The following is an 18,077-nucleotide window of genomic DNA, read 5'->3' as shown; positions in this document are numbered from 1 at the left end:
CATCAGACATTGCATAGAGTGCAATGTCTGATGTTCACACTGCATGCGTTCCGGACCTGTGCGGTCCGGGAACGCATGCTGCCCGCAGATTTTGCAAAAACGCGTGGCTGTCCCATTCACTTTTCAGTGATGGGATCAGCCACGCAACGCACACAAACGCGGATGGCCATGCGTTCGTACGCTTTGCGGTCCGCGCGCGTTCCGCACGCTTAGCCATCCGCATTTCTGATCTGAACGGGCCCTTACAATGTTTCAGAGACACAAGCAAAGTTGTCTTCATCATTTTATTTTTTTTACTATTTTTGTTACATTTGTTAAACGTTACAGTATTTAATGAACAGTATTAACAGGCACATTGAAACACAACCAAAAGATAATGTTTATCAGTCCTGTATCCGAACCAGAGACATCATTGTACTGCATACATATATATACATGCATTGTTACAACTTGGCATTGATTGTGTAAACGTGTTACTGGCTGGAACCAGCTCCCGCCACCTCCATGCTGTCCAATGAGCGTGCGCTACGCTAACGACGTTACTGAGTAGCAGAATCACTGAAATCCCGCTTGACTACGCTAACTGCGTAAGCTTTGCTTTTACCTATACATTGGGGCGTGCGCAGTAGGCTGTGGTGACGTCACCGGAAGGCCTTGCAGGGAAGCGGCATTGGAATAACGCTGCGTCGTTCGGTGTGTGTGTGGTAGAGCGGTGCTAGTTCCGGTCAGGACAGCGCTAGTGGATAGCGGAGGGGCTCATTCCATAGCGTGTAGCTGCGTTGCTCTGGCCATAAGGCTCCCGCACAGTCCCGCGTCTTGACTAGCAGCTCCCGGGGAGGGTCGGTGTTCAGCATGGTGAAGAAGAACAGCATTCCGGAGAGGTGAGTATGGCCCCGCCGCCAGGCTCTGCTCATAGATCTGCTGGTTCACAGCGCACAGTGGCCTCATCTACGCATGTGTCTGAGGGGGGCCACATATAGCTGCTCTCTGAGGGGCTCCACATGTAGCCGACTGCTCTGTGTCTGAGGGGCTCCACATATAGCTGGTCTGTGTCTGATGGGGGGGGGGGGGGGGCACATATAGCTGCTCTGTGTCTGATGGGGGGGCTATATAGCCTGCTGCTCTGTGTCTGATGGGGGGGGGGGCTATATAGCCTGCTGCTCTGTGTCTGAGGGGGGGGGGGGGGGCACATATAGCTGCTCTGTGTCTGAGGGGGGGGGGGGGCACATATAGCTGCTCTGTGTCTGATGGGGGGGGGGGGCACATATAGCTGCTCTGTGTCTGATGGGGGGCCCTATATGGCCTGCTGCTCTGTGTCTGATGGGGGGGGGGGGCTATATAGCCTGCTGCTCTGTGTCTGGGGGGGGGGCACATATAGCTGCTCTGTGTCTGATGGGGGGGGGCACATATAGCTGCTCTGTGTCTGATGGGGGGCCCTATATGGCCTGCTGCTCTGTGTCTGATGGGGGGGGGGGGGGCTATATAGCCTGCTGCTCTGTGTCTGGGGGGGGGCACATATAGCTGCTCTGTGTCTGATGGGGGGGGGGCACATATAGCTGCTCTGTGTCTGATGGGGGGCCCTATATGGCCTGCTGCTCTGTGTCTGTAGGGGTGCCCTATATAGCCTGCTGCTCTGTGTCTGTAGGGGGGGCCCTATATAGCCTGCTGCTCTGTGTCTGATGGGGGGCCCTATATAGCCTGCTGCTCTGTGTCTGATGGGGGGCCCTATATAGCCTGCTGCTCTGTGTCTGAGGGGAGGAGGCACATATAGCTGCTCTGTGTCTGAGGGGGGCCCTATATAGCCTGCTGCTCTGTGTCTGAGGGGGGCCCTATATAGCCTGCTGCTCTGTGTCTGAGGGGGGCCCTATATAGCCTGCTGCTCTGTGTCTGAGGGGGGCCCTATATAGCCTGCTGCTCTGTGTCTGAGGGGGGCCCTATATAGCCTGCTGCTCTGTGTCTGAGGGGGGCCCTATATAGCCTGCTGCTCTGTGTCTGAGGGGGGCCCTATATAGCCTGCTGCTCTGTGTCTGAGGGGGGCCCTATATAGCCTGCTGCTCTGTGTCTGAGGGGGGCCCTATATAGCCTGCTGCTCTGTGTCTGAGGGGGGCCCTATATAGCCTGCTGCTCTGTGTCTGAGGGGGGCCCTATATAGCCTGCTGCTCTGTGTCTGAGGGGGGCCCTATATAGCCTGCTGCTCTGTGTCTGAGGGGGCCCTATATAGCCTGCTGCTCTGTGTCTGAGGGGGCCCTATATAGCCTGCGGCTCTGTCTGAGGGGGCCCTATATAGCCTGCTGCCCTGTGTCTGAGGGGGGCCCTATATAGCCTGCTGCCCTGTGTCTGAGGGGGGCCCTATATAGCCTGCTGCTCTGTGTCTGAGGGGGGCCCTATATAGCCTGCTGCTCTGTGTCTGAGGGGGGCCCTATATAGCCTGCTGCTCTGTGTCTGAGGGGGCCCTATATAGCCTGCTGCTCTGTGTCTGAGGGGGCCCTATATAGCCTGCTGCTCTGTGTCTGAGGGGGCCCTATATAGCCTGCTGCTCTGTGTCTGAGGGGGCGCTATATAGCCTGCTGCTCTGTGTCTGAGGGGGGCCCTATATAACCTGCTGCTCTGTCTGAGGGGGGCCCTATATAGCCTGCTGCTCTGTGTCTGAGAGGGGGGGCACATATAGCTGCTCTGTGTCTGATGGGGGGCCCTATATAGCCTGCTGCTCTGTGTCTGTAGGGGGGCCCTATATAGCCTGCTGCTCTGTGTCTGTAGGGGGGCCCTATATAGCCTGCTGCTGTGTCTGAAGGGGGGCCCTATATAGCTTGGTGCAGCCCCTGCTTATGTGTCTGTGGGAATCTCTCATAAAGTCTGCGGAAGCCTCTGCACATTTCTGAGGGGAGCCCAAGTAGCCTCTTGTTTACTCTGAGCAATTGCTGCACATTCTGCATCAGATCTGGTCCTATTCTCTTTAAAAGAAAACTTGGGGTGGGTTGACTTTTACTAACCTGGAGCCCCCCATAGACTTTGAGGTAACGCTCTGTCCTGCAGGTTCCCCCTGTCGTTCTGCTCTAACCCCAAGTAAAATCTGCGACTGACTGAAGTTCGCATTATGATACATGTGCTGTCCCTGCTGCGCGCCTCCTCAATTGCGCTTCCATGGCTGGTAGTATTCTTCGCAAATGCAGTCATGAGTCTCTATGAACTGTGCATGTGCAGAAAGCTCACATCCACAGGAAAAATAGGGGCACAGCCAGGACAGCACTTTTTTTTTTCCCCCCCAAGTATGACACCTCCCTCCATTATCCTGTTTACATTAAAATGTATGGTAATACAGCTACAGTTGCAGGCATTTTAACCTGTATGAACATGCCTGGTATGCATTGGGAACCGCATTGATAAGAGAGAATGTAGCCTGAGGAGAGGTTCAGCCAAGCAACCTGTTCTGTAGGGACAGGGAGGATCATTAGTATGAGGCATTGAACATTAGTGGGTGGATGGTCATCGAACCAAGACATCATTTTTATAGTACCTTACAGTGTCCTCCCCAAATTTTTCTCCAGTCGTTTGGCATGAAAAAGTAGCCGGGTTGGACACGACAGAGGCAATGCAGGATCAGCGCAACTCTGCTTACAGCATAGGAGGAGGATAAGGAGGCAAGCTGATGACAGCTAGGTGCTCACCAAAATTAGCTGGGTGGAGCACTCGGCTAAAAGAGCCTAGGGAGAATAGGGATGCTCAAATTCGGATTCGGAAGATACCCGGATAGTTGCAATCCGGATATCTCCCAGTAATGCTGTGCGGGGGGGGGGGTCAAGCTTACCTCTCTGACGTCTTCTTCGCTTGTCCTCAGTGCCTCCCACGATGCGGTCCACGCGCATCACGTGACTACAAACGCTTCCTCCTTCAACCCGAAAGGAGGAAGTGTTTGTAGTCACGTGACCGCCGCGTGGACCGCATCATGGGAGGCGCCGAGGGACGAGCGAAGAAGACGTCAGAGAGGTAAGCTTGACCCCCCCCCCCCCCCCCTGCACAGCATTACTGGGAGATATCCGGATTGCAACTATCCGGGTATCTTCCGAATCCGAATTTGAGCATCCCTAAGGGAGAACACTGCTTTTATGATTTATGCAAAGATAACCTGTGCTTATTACATGACTAGCTTCAGTGTACAAAAAGTAATGTGGTTGCTATGGGAAACCCTCAGGTACATGCGTAGATGACCCCTGTGAATTGAAGTTTTCATTTATCTGAGATTGGTAGATGAAAATGTTGAATTGTTATATTTGTGCACCAGAATTTTGTTGGGTTTGGCAACTTGGTCTGTGGTGTTGCAGACTTAGCCGGGCACATGCTGACTGCTGATGTCCTTGCTAAGACTTCTCATTTTATAAATCTAAGTTTGAACGTGAACACCATCAAACCAAAAAACGTGGCTTCACTGCAGCCCTCACAGTAGAACCCTGAACATGCTGGTGCTTATCCAGATCTGTCCAAACTACCTTCCATACAGCTCAGTAGAGGAGAGTTCAAACTGATCAGATGACTAATTTGTAAGTCTCTGAAGGTCTGGTTATATAATCATATCTCGCATCTAATTTTTGTTTAATGTTAGGTACACACGATAGACATTCACTGGAGTCAGTTTTTCTGCATCCAATCTGTGTGTAGTGGAAACAGGCCCTTACCCGTCCCACTGGAAGCCTCTTCTTCCTGCACTGCACCACCATCCCCTCTCGCTCCTCCATAGCAACAGAATTTTGCTATGCATTGGTACGACACTTGGCCTCAAACTGTCACCCAAGCGATTGAGCTCTGATCCCTGTAGGAACTATTCTCAGTGTGTGTACGCACCTTTAGAAACTTTCAAATCAGTCGCCTCACATACTTCAAGGGACATTGTAGTGATAGAGAGATGAATTCTCTTTTTTTTCCTTTTAAATTATGTCAACTGTCTGGCTGCCCTGCTGATCCAGTGTCTCATCATTTCAGCCACAGATCAACATAAACATTAGGTGTTCTGATTAAAGTCTGATTGCAAAGGGTCCTGCAGGCCTCCAATGTTATGTCCTGGAAGCTACTGCAAAGAAGGCGACTATCGTTCCCTGAACAATGAACTAGGGCTCAACCAATCAATACTATGTATATAATTAAAGCAAAGCATACAGATACATTGATGTGACGTTTGCCTGAGATGTTCTGTTGTAACTGGATGTTCTGCTTGAAATAGATGAAGCCCTGAGTAAAGTCAAACCATAGTAGAAGCACGCTTGTTTCAGGTGTGGGATTCAGGCACTACTGCAGCCAAAACGATCAGCAGGACTACTAAGCAACTGTCATTCTTTAAAAGGAAATAAATATGGCAGCCATATCCCTCTCACTACAGTGTCCCTATAATTGTATGATTCTCCTAGAGTCGTTTTAAGGAGGATTCATTTAGAATTGATCACGCTAGAGTTCAGCTGATGGTGTGGACCATTTTGAAACCATAGGCTTTTCACAGTCGAAAGAGGACCATATATCTCCTCTACATCGCCAGCAAACTTTGGATTCTACTCTGAGAGCTCAAGTCAGAGCCCCTGGGTAAAGGTCTTTTGCCCAGAGACAGGTGTCTATTTGGTATTGATCCACAAAGGTAAGTATGTTATTTTGTACTCCATAAACAGTTGAGCATTATAAGATGTATATAAAATAGAATCTGTAAAATGAAATGTTTATATCGGATGTGGATTACAGAGATTAGACAGCGTCAATGCACCTCGATGATCCTCTTCTGCAATCTGAAGCCATCCATGGTTAGAAGTCAGTTTCAGATCTGGCTGGCACATCCCTCTCATTAGTTTGTTTTGGGGCTGAAGGTATCTTCAGATGGCAAAAGAGCATCATCTGGGAGCAGTGACTCTGCAAACAATGAGGTGAGTATAAGGCCTGGAGTTGTTCCATTACCACATTGAGCTACTTGACCTGCAGTTCTCTGTGAAACCATGTGGAGTGTTTTCAGTTTAAAGTGGCCTTATTTGGTTAAATCGCACTTCATGTAAATCAGTGGGGCACTTGAGTTGTCTAGGCTGAAAACCGGAAGCAGTAAAACTTGAGCAATGTTTTTTTCCACTGCAAGAAGTACCGTACTTTGTACTCATAAGTTGATAACACTGATTTAAATGGAGTGTGATTTGAATATGTAGGTAGGTGCTTAGATGGTGACTGATGTTATAAAGGTACGTAAAGTGTATAAATAACTTATGGAATTCAAGGTAAGTTGCAGATCGTGATCAAAATGGGTCCGCGGTGCTTGAGGTTTAATATAAAGAGTAGCGTGAATAATCTAAACATGCTATTTTTAGAACACGCTGATCTTTTTCAGCAAGTGTTTATGCCGTCGGTGTGTTTTTTTTTCCACCTCCATCTGTTTTGGTTTTCCTGGTTGTGTACTTAGCTTTTAAGATATATTGGTATTTCTTTGTTTTTGATGTTTTCCGACCCCTGCGGTTACTGATTTGATAAATATGCAGTAATGGTCATTTTGAAATGCCCAAGCAAAACTGCTACGGATTACTAAGATTACAGAACACAGGCACAATGTGATACCTGCACTGGAGTCTTTTACAAAATTATCTATTGACAAATGTTTGCAAACCTTACCTGGGTTATGTCAGATCATAGTGAGGAATTGAGGTGGTTGTGCAAGTGCAGTAGCATAGATGCATGTATGTTAACTAGAGATGGTCAGTGAGATGCAAGTTACATAGTTTGGTTTACACAGCCATCCATCAAGTTCAATCAGGGAAAAAAATCACTGTCCTGAACCTGCACATATCCCAGTTGATCCAGAGCAAGGCCAGTGTTCTCCCCAGGCTCTTTTAGCCGGGTGCTCCACCCGGCTAGATTTGGTGACCACCCGGCTGTCATCGGCTCACCTCCTCACATCCTCCTATGCTGTAAGCAGAGTTGCCCTGCATTTCCATCTCAACCCACCCGGCTACTTTTTCATGCCACCCGGCTACTTTTTCATGCCACCCAGCTGGAAAAAAATTCTGGGGAGAACACTGAAGGCAAAAAAAACTTTTACATGCTTGAGCCCATTATCCTTAAGGGGAGATTTATAGATGCTGGAAAATCCATGTCTGTTTCGTTACCCCAGCTACACACAATGAGCGCTGGGTGCAGTAACCCTAAATCCTGAATATTTCACATGCTATCACATCACCCTATCCAGCCTCTATTGCCCTGATGTGTCCACACCTGCCTTATTTATTATTTATTTATTGTATTTATAAAGCGCCAACCTATTACGCAGCGCTGAACCTTAATTTAGGTAACAGACAATATTTAGGGGTGACATACAGCAATATGACAATACAGGAATACAAGAAAACCAGATCATACAGCACAGTATGAGTACAAGGTAATGCTTAGTCAGTCACTGGATGGAGCATGGAGATTAGGCAAGTTAGGTTCACTCAGATGCATAGCATGGGTGCACAGTAATGGAGGTGCAAGATCAGGTTGGACACAAAAGGAGGAACCTGCCCAAAGGCTTACAATCTAGAGATTACCTTTCTTTGTTATGGCTAAATCTTTTATAAGCTGATGCACCTAGTCTGAATAAGTATATGCAGTCTTATGCCGAGTACACACCATGCATTTTCCCATCAGATAGATGGATCAATAGATAATTTCCAACAGATCCGATCAGATTTCCGTTTTTCTGGTCACTTCTATGCAAATCGATCAGAAAACCGATCGGACTTGTTGGAAATTATGTATTCGACCCATCTATCTGATGGGAAATTGCATGGTGTGTTACCAGGCTTTATTCAGAAACACATTGTTGGGTAATAGTGCAGAACTTCATCTGAGGTTAGCTGTGGAGTTGTCTTGTGAACTTGTGTATCCTCTGTTTTGTGTTTTTGGAAAGTGAAAAAGGCAAGTCTTTTGTTAATTTTTCAGCAAAACTAAATTCGTCACCTATAGGGGCTTGTGTTGGTTGATTTGAAAATCAACGGATGGAAAAGTCCTTGAATTTGTCTGTCACCATTGGTTCTTTTAAATTGCGCCGTTTTGTTGGATTCTCATATCAAGCGATTGTAACTGGTTCGTACCTTCCATGGTATTTGAGAGAATGTTGGAGCCATAATTTGGTTTGTTCTAAATAGCATACCAAATCCTTTTCAGGCATAAAGATTAGCATGCTGATGTAGCAAACTACTGCAAGCCACACTTCATACATAAAAGGTGTTCTCGGCATTTGCAATCATCTGTGTGATGGATGAGGTTTTCACTCTGCTAAAAACACCAAACAAGGTGCCTGCATCTAGTCTTGTTTAATGTAAGTATAAATACAATTTAAACGGAAAAAACAAATCGCTTCCAAGGTTTTGACTGAAAAAGCACTAGACCTGTGGGAGAACCAACTTTTAAAGCTATGCACACATAAACAGACTTTCATGGTCTGAGATGATCGAACGTTATTGCTTTTGGTCAGTCTGTGTATACCCACTGACGTCAGCAATCTACCAAGGTGGAAGGTCACCATCCATGGTCTGGTGTATTTCCCAAAGCGCGACAGATATCTTCTTCTCCCCGTGCCATCGTCCTAACAAAGGACATGCTGCTCATCAGTGAGCTGGTCTGTAGTACGATAATGTGTAAGCTGTCACCTGCAGGGATCACAAAATATTTTTAAACTACAGTGTTCTCCCCAGGCTCTTTTAGCCGGGTGCTCCACCCGGCTAGTTTTGGTGAGTACCCGGCTGTCCTCAGCTCACTTCCTCCTCTGCTGTAATCAGAGTTGTGCAGAAAAGCGCCAGCCCTGTATTCTCTGATCTTGCCCCACCCGGCTACTTTTTCATGCCACCCGGCTGAAGAAAATGTCTGGAGAGAACACTGAACTATATATACTAAAGCCTCATATGGACATTAAATTTGTCATCCAGAATGGTCATCAATGATTGATCGTTTCAGATGATATGCAGATGTCTGTACAGGCATTCCCCGTCATGCGTACTTAACCCATTGCGTCTCTCCACCTCCCTCATCCATAATACAGTACATGCTAGTTGGCAGGGAGCTCAATCTGTATGAATAATACTACAGGCTACATATAATTGTCTGGCCAGTGAAGTTTTGTCCACTAAGATCTCCTCTATGCTAATCTCCTGAGATTGAGCCGGTATTCGTGACGCGTGCTAGCCTGAGGAGGTCCCACTGCAGTGCATTTGGAACTTGGCTCTAATTCTTTGAGGAGTCAACGCTGGATGTTCTTTAAGCACAATGGTTTCAACTATAGAAATGAATAAACATCCCTTGATCCCAAGGAACCGTGCCGCTCTGTTCACCAGGTCATCGTTAGACTGGCATCAGTCCCAGAAAAGATGCCAGCTAGCCATGACACCGTATCCTGTTCAGGCATAAAGATCTGCCTGCTGATGTCTCAAACTACTGCAAGCCACTGTTTTTATATAATGGGTGTTCTCGGCATTTGCATTTATCTGTGTGATCGGTGTGGTTTTCACACAGCTAAAAACCCCAAACAAGTGCCCACTTTCAGGTGATATGCTGGTCGTGGATCTCCTCTACGCTAATTCCTTGAGATTGAGCCAGTATTCGTGAAGCGTGATAGCCTGAGGAGGTCCCTCTGCGGTGCTTTTGGAGTTTAGCTTTGGTTCTTTGAGGAGTCAGCGCTGGATGTTTGAAGCACAACTATAAAAATGAAAAAATGCTTCTCCAAACCAGGGGTTGCGTCGCCCTTTTCACCCGGTCATCGGTAGGCTGGCATCAGTCCCGAAAAAAGATGCCAGCTAGCCATGACACAGAATCCTGTTCAGGCATAAAGATCTGCCTCCGGACGTCTCAAACTACTGCAAGCCACAGTTTATATAAAAGGTATGCTCGACTTTTGCATTTATCTGTTATTGGTGAGGTTTTTACTCCGCTGAAAACCCCAAACAAGGTGCCCACATTCAGATGATATGCTGCTGTCTGTACAGACATCCCTGGTCATGTGCGCAGACCTGCTCTTCGCTAATCTCTTGTGATTGAGATAATGTTCGTGAAGGGTGCTAGCCTGACCAGATCCCTCTGCAGTGCTTTTGAAGTTTAGCTTTGGTTCTTTGAGGAGTCTACGCTGGATGTTCTACAACTATAAAGATGAATAAATGCTTCTCAACACCAGGGATTGCGCCGCCCTTTTCACCAAGTCATCGGTAGGCTGGCATCAGTCCTGGAAAAAGATGCCAGCTAGCCATGACACCAGAATAAATCCATAAACAGCTGCACCTCTGATCAGGAAGTTTGGTGGTCACAAAAATGTCCATCAGAGAAAGGGGTAATGTGAAATGTGATCTGAAGCGGAAACAGTAAGTATGTTTTTAAAATATATTAAAAATGTAAAGTATTTACATTTTTAAATAACTTGGTCTATAGTGTGATCAAATTGTCTTTGCTGTGTCTCTGGTTGTGAAACTTGTGTTATGCTGGGAGGTCATTTCTCCCATGTAGTTACCATTGTAACAACCAGCAGGTGTTTAGGCAAGCCCTCTCATTGTCTTCTCTTTGTTGTGGACAATGTGCTAAAACCTAAACAGGACAATTCTGAAATCGCTATCTGAGGTGTCAGACATTGTCATATGGACAGTTGCAGATTCTCAATATCTGGCTCTCACATACCAGGTTGGACTATTCAATAATGCATCGGAACTCTGTGAAATGTAATTTCACTGATAGAAGATAAGCATTACAGAGTAGGGGATTCTATAGTGCACATTGAGGACCTGCCCCCCCCCCCCCCCCCCCCCCAACCCTTCCCAGTTCTGTATGTGTAATGATTGCATGACAGAACACTATCATAATGTTTGTGCAAGTATTCAGCTTCACATGAGCAAGAAGTAACTCCCATGATGCATTACTTCAACTTCGTGAATGAATATGCAAATCATTCCTTTGTCCCTGACTTGCCAACCTTAAGCGCAGCTTTGTGTCTGTATTGGCTTTTTTGGCTAAAGCTGGCCATAAACATATAAGGGTGGTCGGACTTTGAAGCACAGTCCAACCGTCTCTCTGGTTTGGCCACAGTCTGACAGAGAGCAGGGCTTTGCACAACCAAGTTCCTGCTTCTCTTGTTACTGAAAAGAAATGTGTTAGGGAGGGACCCAGTAGGAATTGCTGCAGCACTTTCCAATCATGCAAGTGCTGTGTGCAGTGATTTCTAATATGATTGCCATTACCTGCGCTTTGAAGCCCTGAACAGTAGACTGTACAACGCTTCCAATTAGCAGTTTGCCCGTGTAAAGAGGTCATGGGTGCTTTTCCAGCTCCAATCAGAAAAATGCCTATGACCTCTTTTGCTAGGGGGCAGGGCTATGGATAGAAGCCCGACATCGGGACGTTAGGTGAGCATATTACTCACCTAACACAACATTCAGCTTTGAAAAGGGATTCAAAAGCAACTTTGCAGCGTTTGAATACTTTGCATTAGAGGGCAAATGCCCAAAATGCTTCATGTCCTGCGATTGTGATTAGCCCTAATCGCAATCGCTCTTGTGGGTTCCCCACCATTGAAGTTTTTGGAAATGCCAGTGATGGTCAGTCAGCAATCCAAAAAATGTGGCCAAAAGCTCTCTAGTATGTCCCAGCCCTTGGGCTTAACAAATTACAATATGCTTTTGTTGTCTAACTTTCCAATTTTCTTCCCTTCCTTGAGATATCCTTCTGTCGCCGTTTCATGCTGAAAACCGAGATCTGATTCGGAGGAATACGGCTGGATTAGATGCCTGTTACCTTATGACTATGAACACCTTTATATTCATTATGAGTAGGCTTTTTCCTCAAGATTCTAATGGGTTATTCCAGATGGTTCCAAAAAAAACATCAGAGGAAAGCGTTGCTCTGGTTTATGCCATATATAATTTAGTAGAAGAGTAAACCTATGAAGCAAGCTGTTAGGACCCAATACACAGAACAGTTAATGCTGACTGAGACTTCTGAAAAGTATTCTTAGTGCCCCCTATGGCATGAACTGAATGCTCACTAATCTATTGGCATGGCCCTGAAAAGCTTTGCTCTTCTGAATGTCCCTCTTCATTGGACCTTAAAACTCTTCCTCGCTGTGTCCAATGCAGATGTGGGCTTAATCTGGTGTAGCTCAGTATTAAATGTTCAGATTTCTCCATTGTGAAACTGTTGACTGAACTAAAGCATGCTGTGTTTGGTCGAACATTTTGTGTGTAATTGTAGCTCTGCTACCATGGAAACATGGAAAATCTGAATATTTCTTATATAAAGGCGTAAACAAGCCTGCACAGGCGTCACAGGAGAAGATGTCTGTTTATGGCGTTTTCTAGAAAACGTTGGCCACCCTCTGATGCAGCAACCGTATTAGAAGTGTCTAAATGGTGCACTACTCAAAAACACCACTTTTGACACAGGAGACCATGGTACAAACAATGGCTGCAGCCAAGTACCTATTCAGTAAAGAGTCATTGGGCAAGACACCCTAACATTCCAGGGTAGTCCACTGCATGCACCCTTAGTAGCTGCAGCTCTCAAGGGCTTTGAGTCCTACAGGAGAAAGACACTGTTAGTGGTAACGTTCCATTGCGAGATCAGGACAGTGACCTTTTAGAAGAGTGTGAGCTGGGGACATTCTCATGTAAGCCCATGAAGAGGTATGTATGAAGATGTGCAAGTTCAAGTCAGTGATACAGATGACTTGAATGTGTTGGGATAAAGGTATCTACGACCTTTCTGCGATTTGGCTCTTGGTTTTGAGTTGCCAGTGTAATCTTATCTGGTGCTCTGAGGTTTTCAGTGTCTATTCAGGTTGGATTGCATCCTCATGCAAAACATGAATATCTATTTGAGGAGGTGTAAAGCTAGATCTATAGACTCTTTGAGTAGTTCTAGGCTCAGGGCGTACACCAAACTAGAATCGTGTCTACCGGAGGGGGAGAAGCGTGGTCCTCCAAGTGGTGTTACGTTGGTCAGATCCATAAGTAACTGAAATTGATAGCTATGGAGAGAACTGCACAAGCAGGACTTTTGACCTAGGCATCTATTATGGAGAAATATGGATAATAGTTGCCACCAGTAGTAGGCGAGGATTCCAAAGCATACATTTGTCACTGGTGATGCCGAACAAGGAAACCAATAAAGGGCTGATTTCTTACGCAGTCCTTTGTCCATAGAAGCTAAGCCTACCTAGTCCTTGCTAGAATTGCATGTCAAGAGACATGAGTCCAAACACGTCAGTGCAACACACCAATGTGAAGGAAATTTGAATAGTAGCAGCCTTTCAGGCACTTTCCCTGGGCACTGGACACACATTTTAAGGTTAGTATTTGGTGATCGGTAATGATGTGCTCCCAGATTGCAGCCCATCAATTCAGGACATCGAGTGAATGTGTGCTTTGAACACATGACAATATCTGGGGAGATCCTGCCATAGTGGGACTCGCTGTCACTAGTTACATTTCAGGCAGGGCAAATGGAAGCTTAAAACCTGCAACAGAACGTGTGAGCTCCAGGTGTGTGCTATGTTCCCTGGTAACTGAAAACGTTTACAAAAATCCCCGTTTTGGTGTCATGGGCGTAAATGGAGTGCTCTGCACTTGCTGCTTGCTTCGCACACTCCAGATACAAAGCATAGAAGGCTGAGGGTTCTGTAATTTACTATAAACGGATACAACACCACTTCTTTTGAATGTTTTCAGCAAGTAGACCTTGATCTGGGATATGTGGAATAGGAAACCAGTGCAGGCAGATGTTTTTGAGCAAAGAAGACTTTTCATCTGCTTAGATGTAAAAGCAGAGCCATTACAGATTCTACCACAATGGCAAATGTTCTCTAGTGTCTATACAGAGTGCCACCTTGGCACATATGCTTTAGTAGGAAGATATGGTTCGCCAATATATAATTCAACATCTGTGTACAAATTATACTTCAGGCTTATTTCATTAAAATGGTTTTCTTTTTAGACAGAGTAAAAATATGTCCTTGTTTAGAAATGGTTCTTCGAATAGAGTAATAGTAGCAACAGGCACTGCCAGTTGGGGCTCCCATTTTGACACAGCAGTGTATTAATACAGGCATAAGGTCATTGCCACATCCCCAGATAGGGTGACACTACTACCTGGTTGGAGAAATCCAGTTGGTCATCTTGGCTTATTGCAAGTTGGAAACAACTTGCACATCCCTTCACATTTCATATGTGTAGAGCTGTGCTAGTAGTTTGTACGCTGGTTATTTTCCTGTATAAACATGTAAAAACAGAGGTGCATCTTATAACTAGATGTTTGACAATCCTTTACATTAGTTTAAATATTCATTCAATTTTAAGTTTTATCTAAAATTTGCATTGTAATAATGGGGGTTAGCTTCCCTTTTTTAGGACTATATCATAAAAAGTTTAGAAAGAGGTTTGCACCTTTCATGGTTGCAGCTTCTACTGTTGATACTTTCGTATTATTACTTTAGTAGTAGATGGGGGCACTTGGCATGTGCTTCATATTATTGGAGTAACTGACGCTGAAGCTCAACATGACCTCTTGTGTCTAGGAATGAGGAGAAAAGGACACAGACGTTTATGCTGATCTTACGGAAGATAATCGCCTTTAGTGCATAACTCTGATCCCATAGACATAACTTCATCAAATATGTATGGTTGCATTTTGGTAAACTTCTACTTGCCCAAAGTTGGGCTAGAATGTCCATGACTGTAAACGCGCATTTAGAAGTTTAGTTGCTCTCCAGAAACTGCTCAATTTGTTCCTTCAGTACAATTGTCTATTCAATGTGATCGTTAAACAAAATGCATGAAAAGATGGTTTCAATTTTCAAATAAAGATGTTCTAAAAAACATTTTTGAGTTTTTGTTTTTATTTTGTGTCCTCTTTTATATTCACTCTGGATTTGACAAAGCCCAGGAGCCAGTTTCCCTTTCCCTATCAAAGTACAAAGCAGACACATTATTTTTGCGCTTAGCTGTTGTGTTCTCAAGCAGTGGGCTGCGTCTTCAGTTGCTGGTGACTCTTCAATTGTACCTCTTGGCCTCTCTAAGATCGAGACCAATTTGTGCCTCTTCTCTTTGTCTTATCTGTAAACAGTTATTTTCATCCACATGAAGTAAGAGAAGTCTCATTAACTAGTGCATTACTCCTACTTCTAGTGAAACCTTGTGCATACAATTTATTTTATACTCTTTTTACCTTATTTACTAATATCCTTTTGACCTGGTAACCATTGAAGAACATGAATGATCCTACAAAAATTTGCGGCAGAAGTATTCAGCCTTTGCCTGGGTGATGGTTGCGAACAATTTCTGTTTAAAGTGGACTAGAACTCTTGTACAGGACACAAGAAAAACATAACAGAAATGCACCCTTTATTTAAAGAGTTTAACCTGTGTAATTCCCCCTCATTTGTATCTAATCACTAGTTGTAAATTGATCTCCTTCCTGTGTCACATGACTGCCTATGGCAGATAAGCCCATTTGAAAGTACAGGCTGTAAACAATGTCTGCTTCCATGAAACAGTAAGTAGAAACCTGCAGATTTATTTTAGGATTTTTATCGGCTGTAACAAAGAAATAGTTTTTGTTTAACTATATATGTATATCAATGGGAGTAGGCGCTGGGAAGGTTTATACCTATTGAGCTGCACGTTCCAAAAAAGGGGGGATCCCAGAACCCTCAAAATATTAAAAATATGTATTTATAAACAAATGGACATGCGCTATTTGTTAAAAAATAACCAATTTAATCTATGATTTTCTTCAGGTTTGCATAAAAAAATTTCATAAAAATTCTGTACCAGAAGTGATCACTCTATAAACATCCGAACTCCACAATCAATCCCCCAAAGCACCATGCATTCGTTAAAAATAGCACACACTTTTGTAAACATTAAGACTGCGTACTACAGATTGGAAATTCCCACCACCCGTAATGGACACGGCATAAGTTGTAAGTATCGATTTCAACAACTCCTTCAAAAAATAGATCGTAATGTAGGATCCTACTTTAAGAAAAAGTGCTGGCCGGCCTTATGTTTCAAAAATACTTCCACTTCCGGAAGGTAGATACGTCCGTTGTTAGTGGATTTGTCCAATACAATGTATGCCAACAGTCACATTGATATGCACCTCTTTGTAGCCCAATTTCAGAGCAGGCTGCATCTACTATGGGTACCTCTAAACCTTAGAAGCTCTTCTCACGAACTTTCAAGTTGTATACTCAGTCCGATACTGCAGTGCTTCTCTCTCCAGTCAGCTCACGGCGTTGCTTGGCGGCCTGCGTCACTTCCTGCTGGCAAGTCCAGTGTGACGCTCGCTCGCTTTCCCCGCAAGCCCAGAGCGGTCTCTTTGGGTGACGTCACCTTAAAGCAATAGGACCTTTGTTCCAGAAATGGTCGCTTTAGCGCTATTGCGACCAACCAGGTTCCTATACTTCAGAAACAGCTTATCTTCAGGAGAACCTCTACGCGTTTCAGCTAAAAATCGTTAGCCTTCATCATTTAGCTGAAACGCGTAGAGGTTCTCCTGAAGATAAGCTGTTTCTGAAGTATAGGAACCTGGTTGGTCGCAATAGCGCTAAAGCGACCATTTCTGGAACAAAGGTCCTATTGCTTTAAGGTGACGTCACCCAAAGAGACCGCTCTGGGCTTGCGGGGAAAGCGAGCGAGCGTCACACTGGACTTGCCAGCAGGAAGTGACGCAGGCCGCCAAGCAACGCCGTGAGCTGACTGGAGAGAGAAGCACTGCAGTATCGGACTGAGTATACAACTTGAAAGTTCGTGAGAAGAGCTTCTAAGGTTTAGAGGTACCCATAGTAGATGCAGCCTGCTCTGAAATTGGGCTACAAAGAGGTGCATATCAATGTGACTGTTGGCATACATTGTATTGGACAAATCCACTAACAACGGACGTATCTACCTTCCGGAAGTGGAAGTATTTTTGAAACATAAGGCCGGCCAGCACTTTTTCTTAAAGTAGGATCCTACATTACGATCTATTTTTTGAAGGAGTTGTTGAAATCGATACTTACAACTTATGCCGTGTCCATTACGGGTGGTGGGAATTTCCAATCTGTAGTACGCAGTCTTAATGTTTACAAAAGCGTGTGCTATTTTTAACGAATGCATGGTGCTTTGGGGGATTGATTGTGGAGTTCGGATGTTTATAGAGTGATCACTTCTGGTACAGAATTTTTATGAAATTTTTTTATGCAAACCTGAAGAAAATCATAGATTAAATTGGTTATTTTTTAACAAATAGCGCATGTCCATTTGTTTATAAATACACAGTTTTTGTTTAACTACTTGAGGACCGCGGTGTTAAATCCCCCATAGTGACTAGGCCATTTTTTTTTTATTTTTTTTACTAAATGGGCCACTGCAGCTTTAAGGCCTCGCTTCAGGGCCGCACAACTTGGCAAAAAAGTGATTTTCTCCCTACCAACAGAGCTCTGTGTTGGTGGGGTCTGATTGCTCCCCCAATGTATGTTTGCTGTGGGGTTTTTTTGTTTGTTTTTTTTAAATTTGCCTCCCTTCCCCATCAGCATTTCACATCGATCTGCTGTAATAGGCTTCAGCCTATCACAGTGGATCCCTCCTGTGTCCCCAGGGGGACAGCCATGTCACACAGCTCTCCCCAATACAGCGCTGCCTTAGATTGCAACGCTGTACTGTTAATAGACGTAGATTTTGCCGTCTAACAGTCTCTGAGCAGCAATCGCCGCTGGGAGACTGAAGGCGGAGCTCCGTCATTCATGTGGAGATGTGTGCACTGATGCTTGTGATCTCCTGCAATCCCCGCCCGCTGCCATTCACTCCTATCGAGAGTGGAGTGGTCCTGGGGCTGCTGCCGCGTTTTCGCCAATTGGCGTGGAGCAATCTGCTAGGGGTTAAAGGTTGTTATGCTGTTGTGTATGTTTTTAGAGCAGTGAGGAGTTCAGAGTTCAGGTCTACTTTAATAGCAAAGTAGTAGCAGTATAGTATTGTGCTGTTTAAGCCATCAGTAAAAGCGGGAATTACTTTTTCTATTTAATACCAGGCCATTGTTTTTTAAAGGGAATTAGGCTAGCATGCCAAACAATTACA

The 18,077-nt window shown here is 45.0% G+C and overlaps 1 protein-coding gene across 1 annotated transcript in view; it reads left to right on the top strand.

Moving 5' to 3' along the window:
• The first annotated feature begins 641 nt into the window (after window positions 1-641).
• Window positions 642-18,077, top strand: part of LOC137533873 (uncharacterized) — a 77,777-nt gene continuing 60,341 nt past the window's right edge. Inside the window, exon 1 of the mRNA XM_068255127.1 lies at window positions 642-881. Coding sequence (XP_068111228.1) covers window positions 853-881 — 29 coding nt within the window. The 5' untranslated portion in view covers window positions 642-852. The remainder of the gene's footprint in view (window positions 882-18,077) is intronic.

Source organism: Hyperolius riggenbachi, chromosome 10 (genome assembly GCF_040937935.1).
Source record: "Hyperolius riggenbachi isolate aHypRig1 chromosome 10, aHypRig1.pri, whole genome shotgun sequence".
Classification (NCBI taxonomy): Eukaryota; Metazoa; Chordata; class Amphibia; order Anura; family Hyperoliidae; genus Hyperolius; species Hyperolius riggenbachi.
Note: the sequence above shows the minus strand (reverse complement) of the source record. Positions and strands in the feature narration are given on the sequence as shown.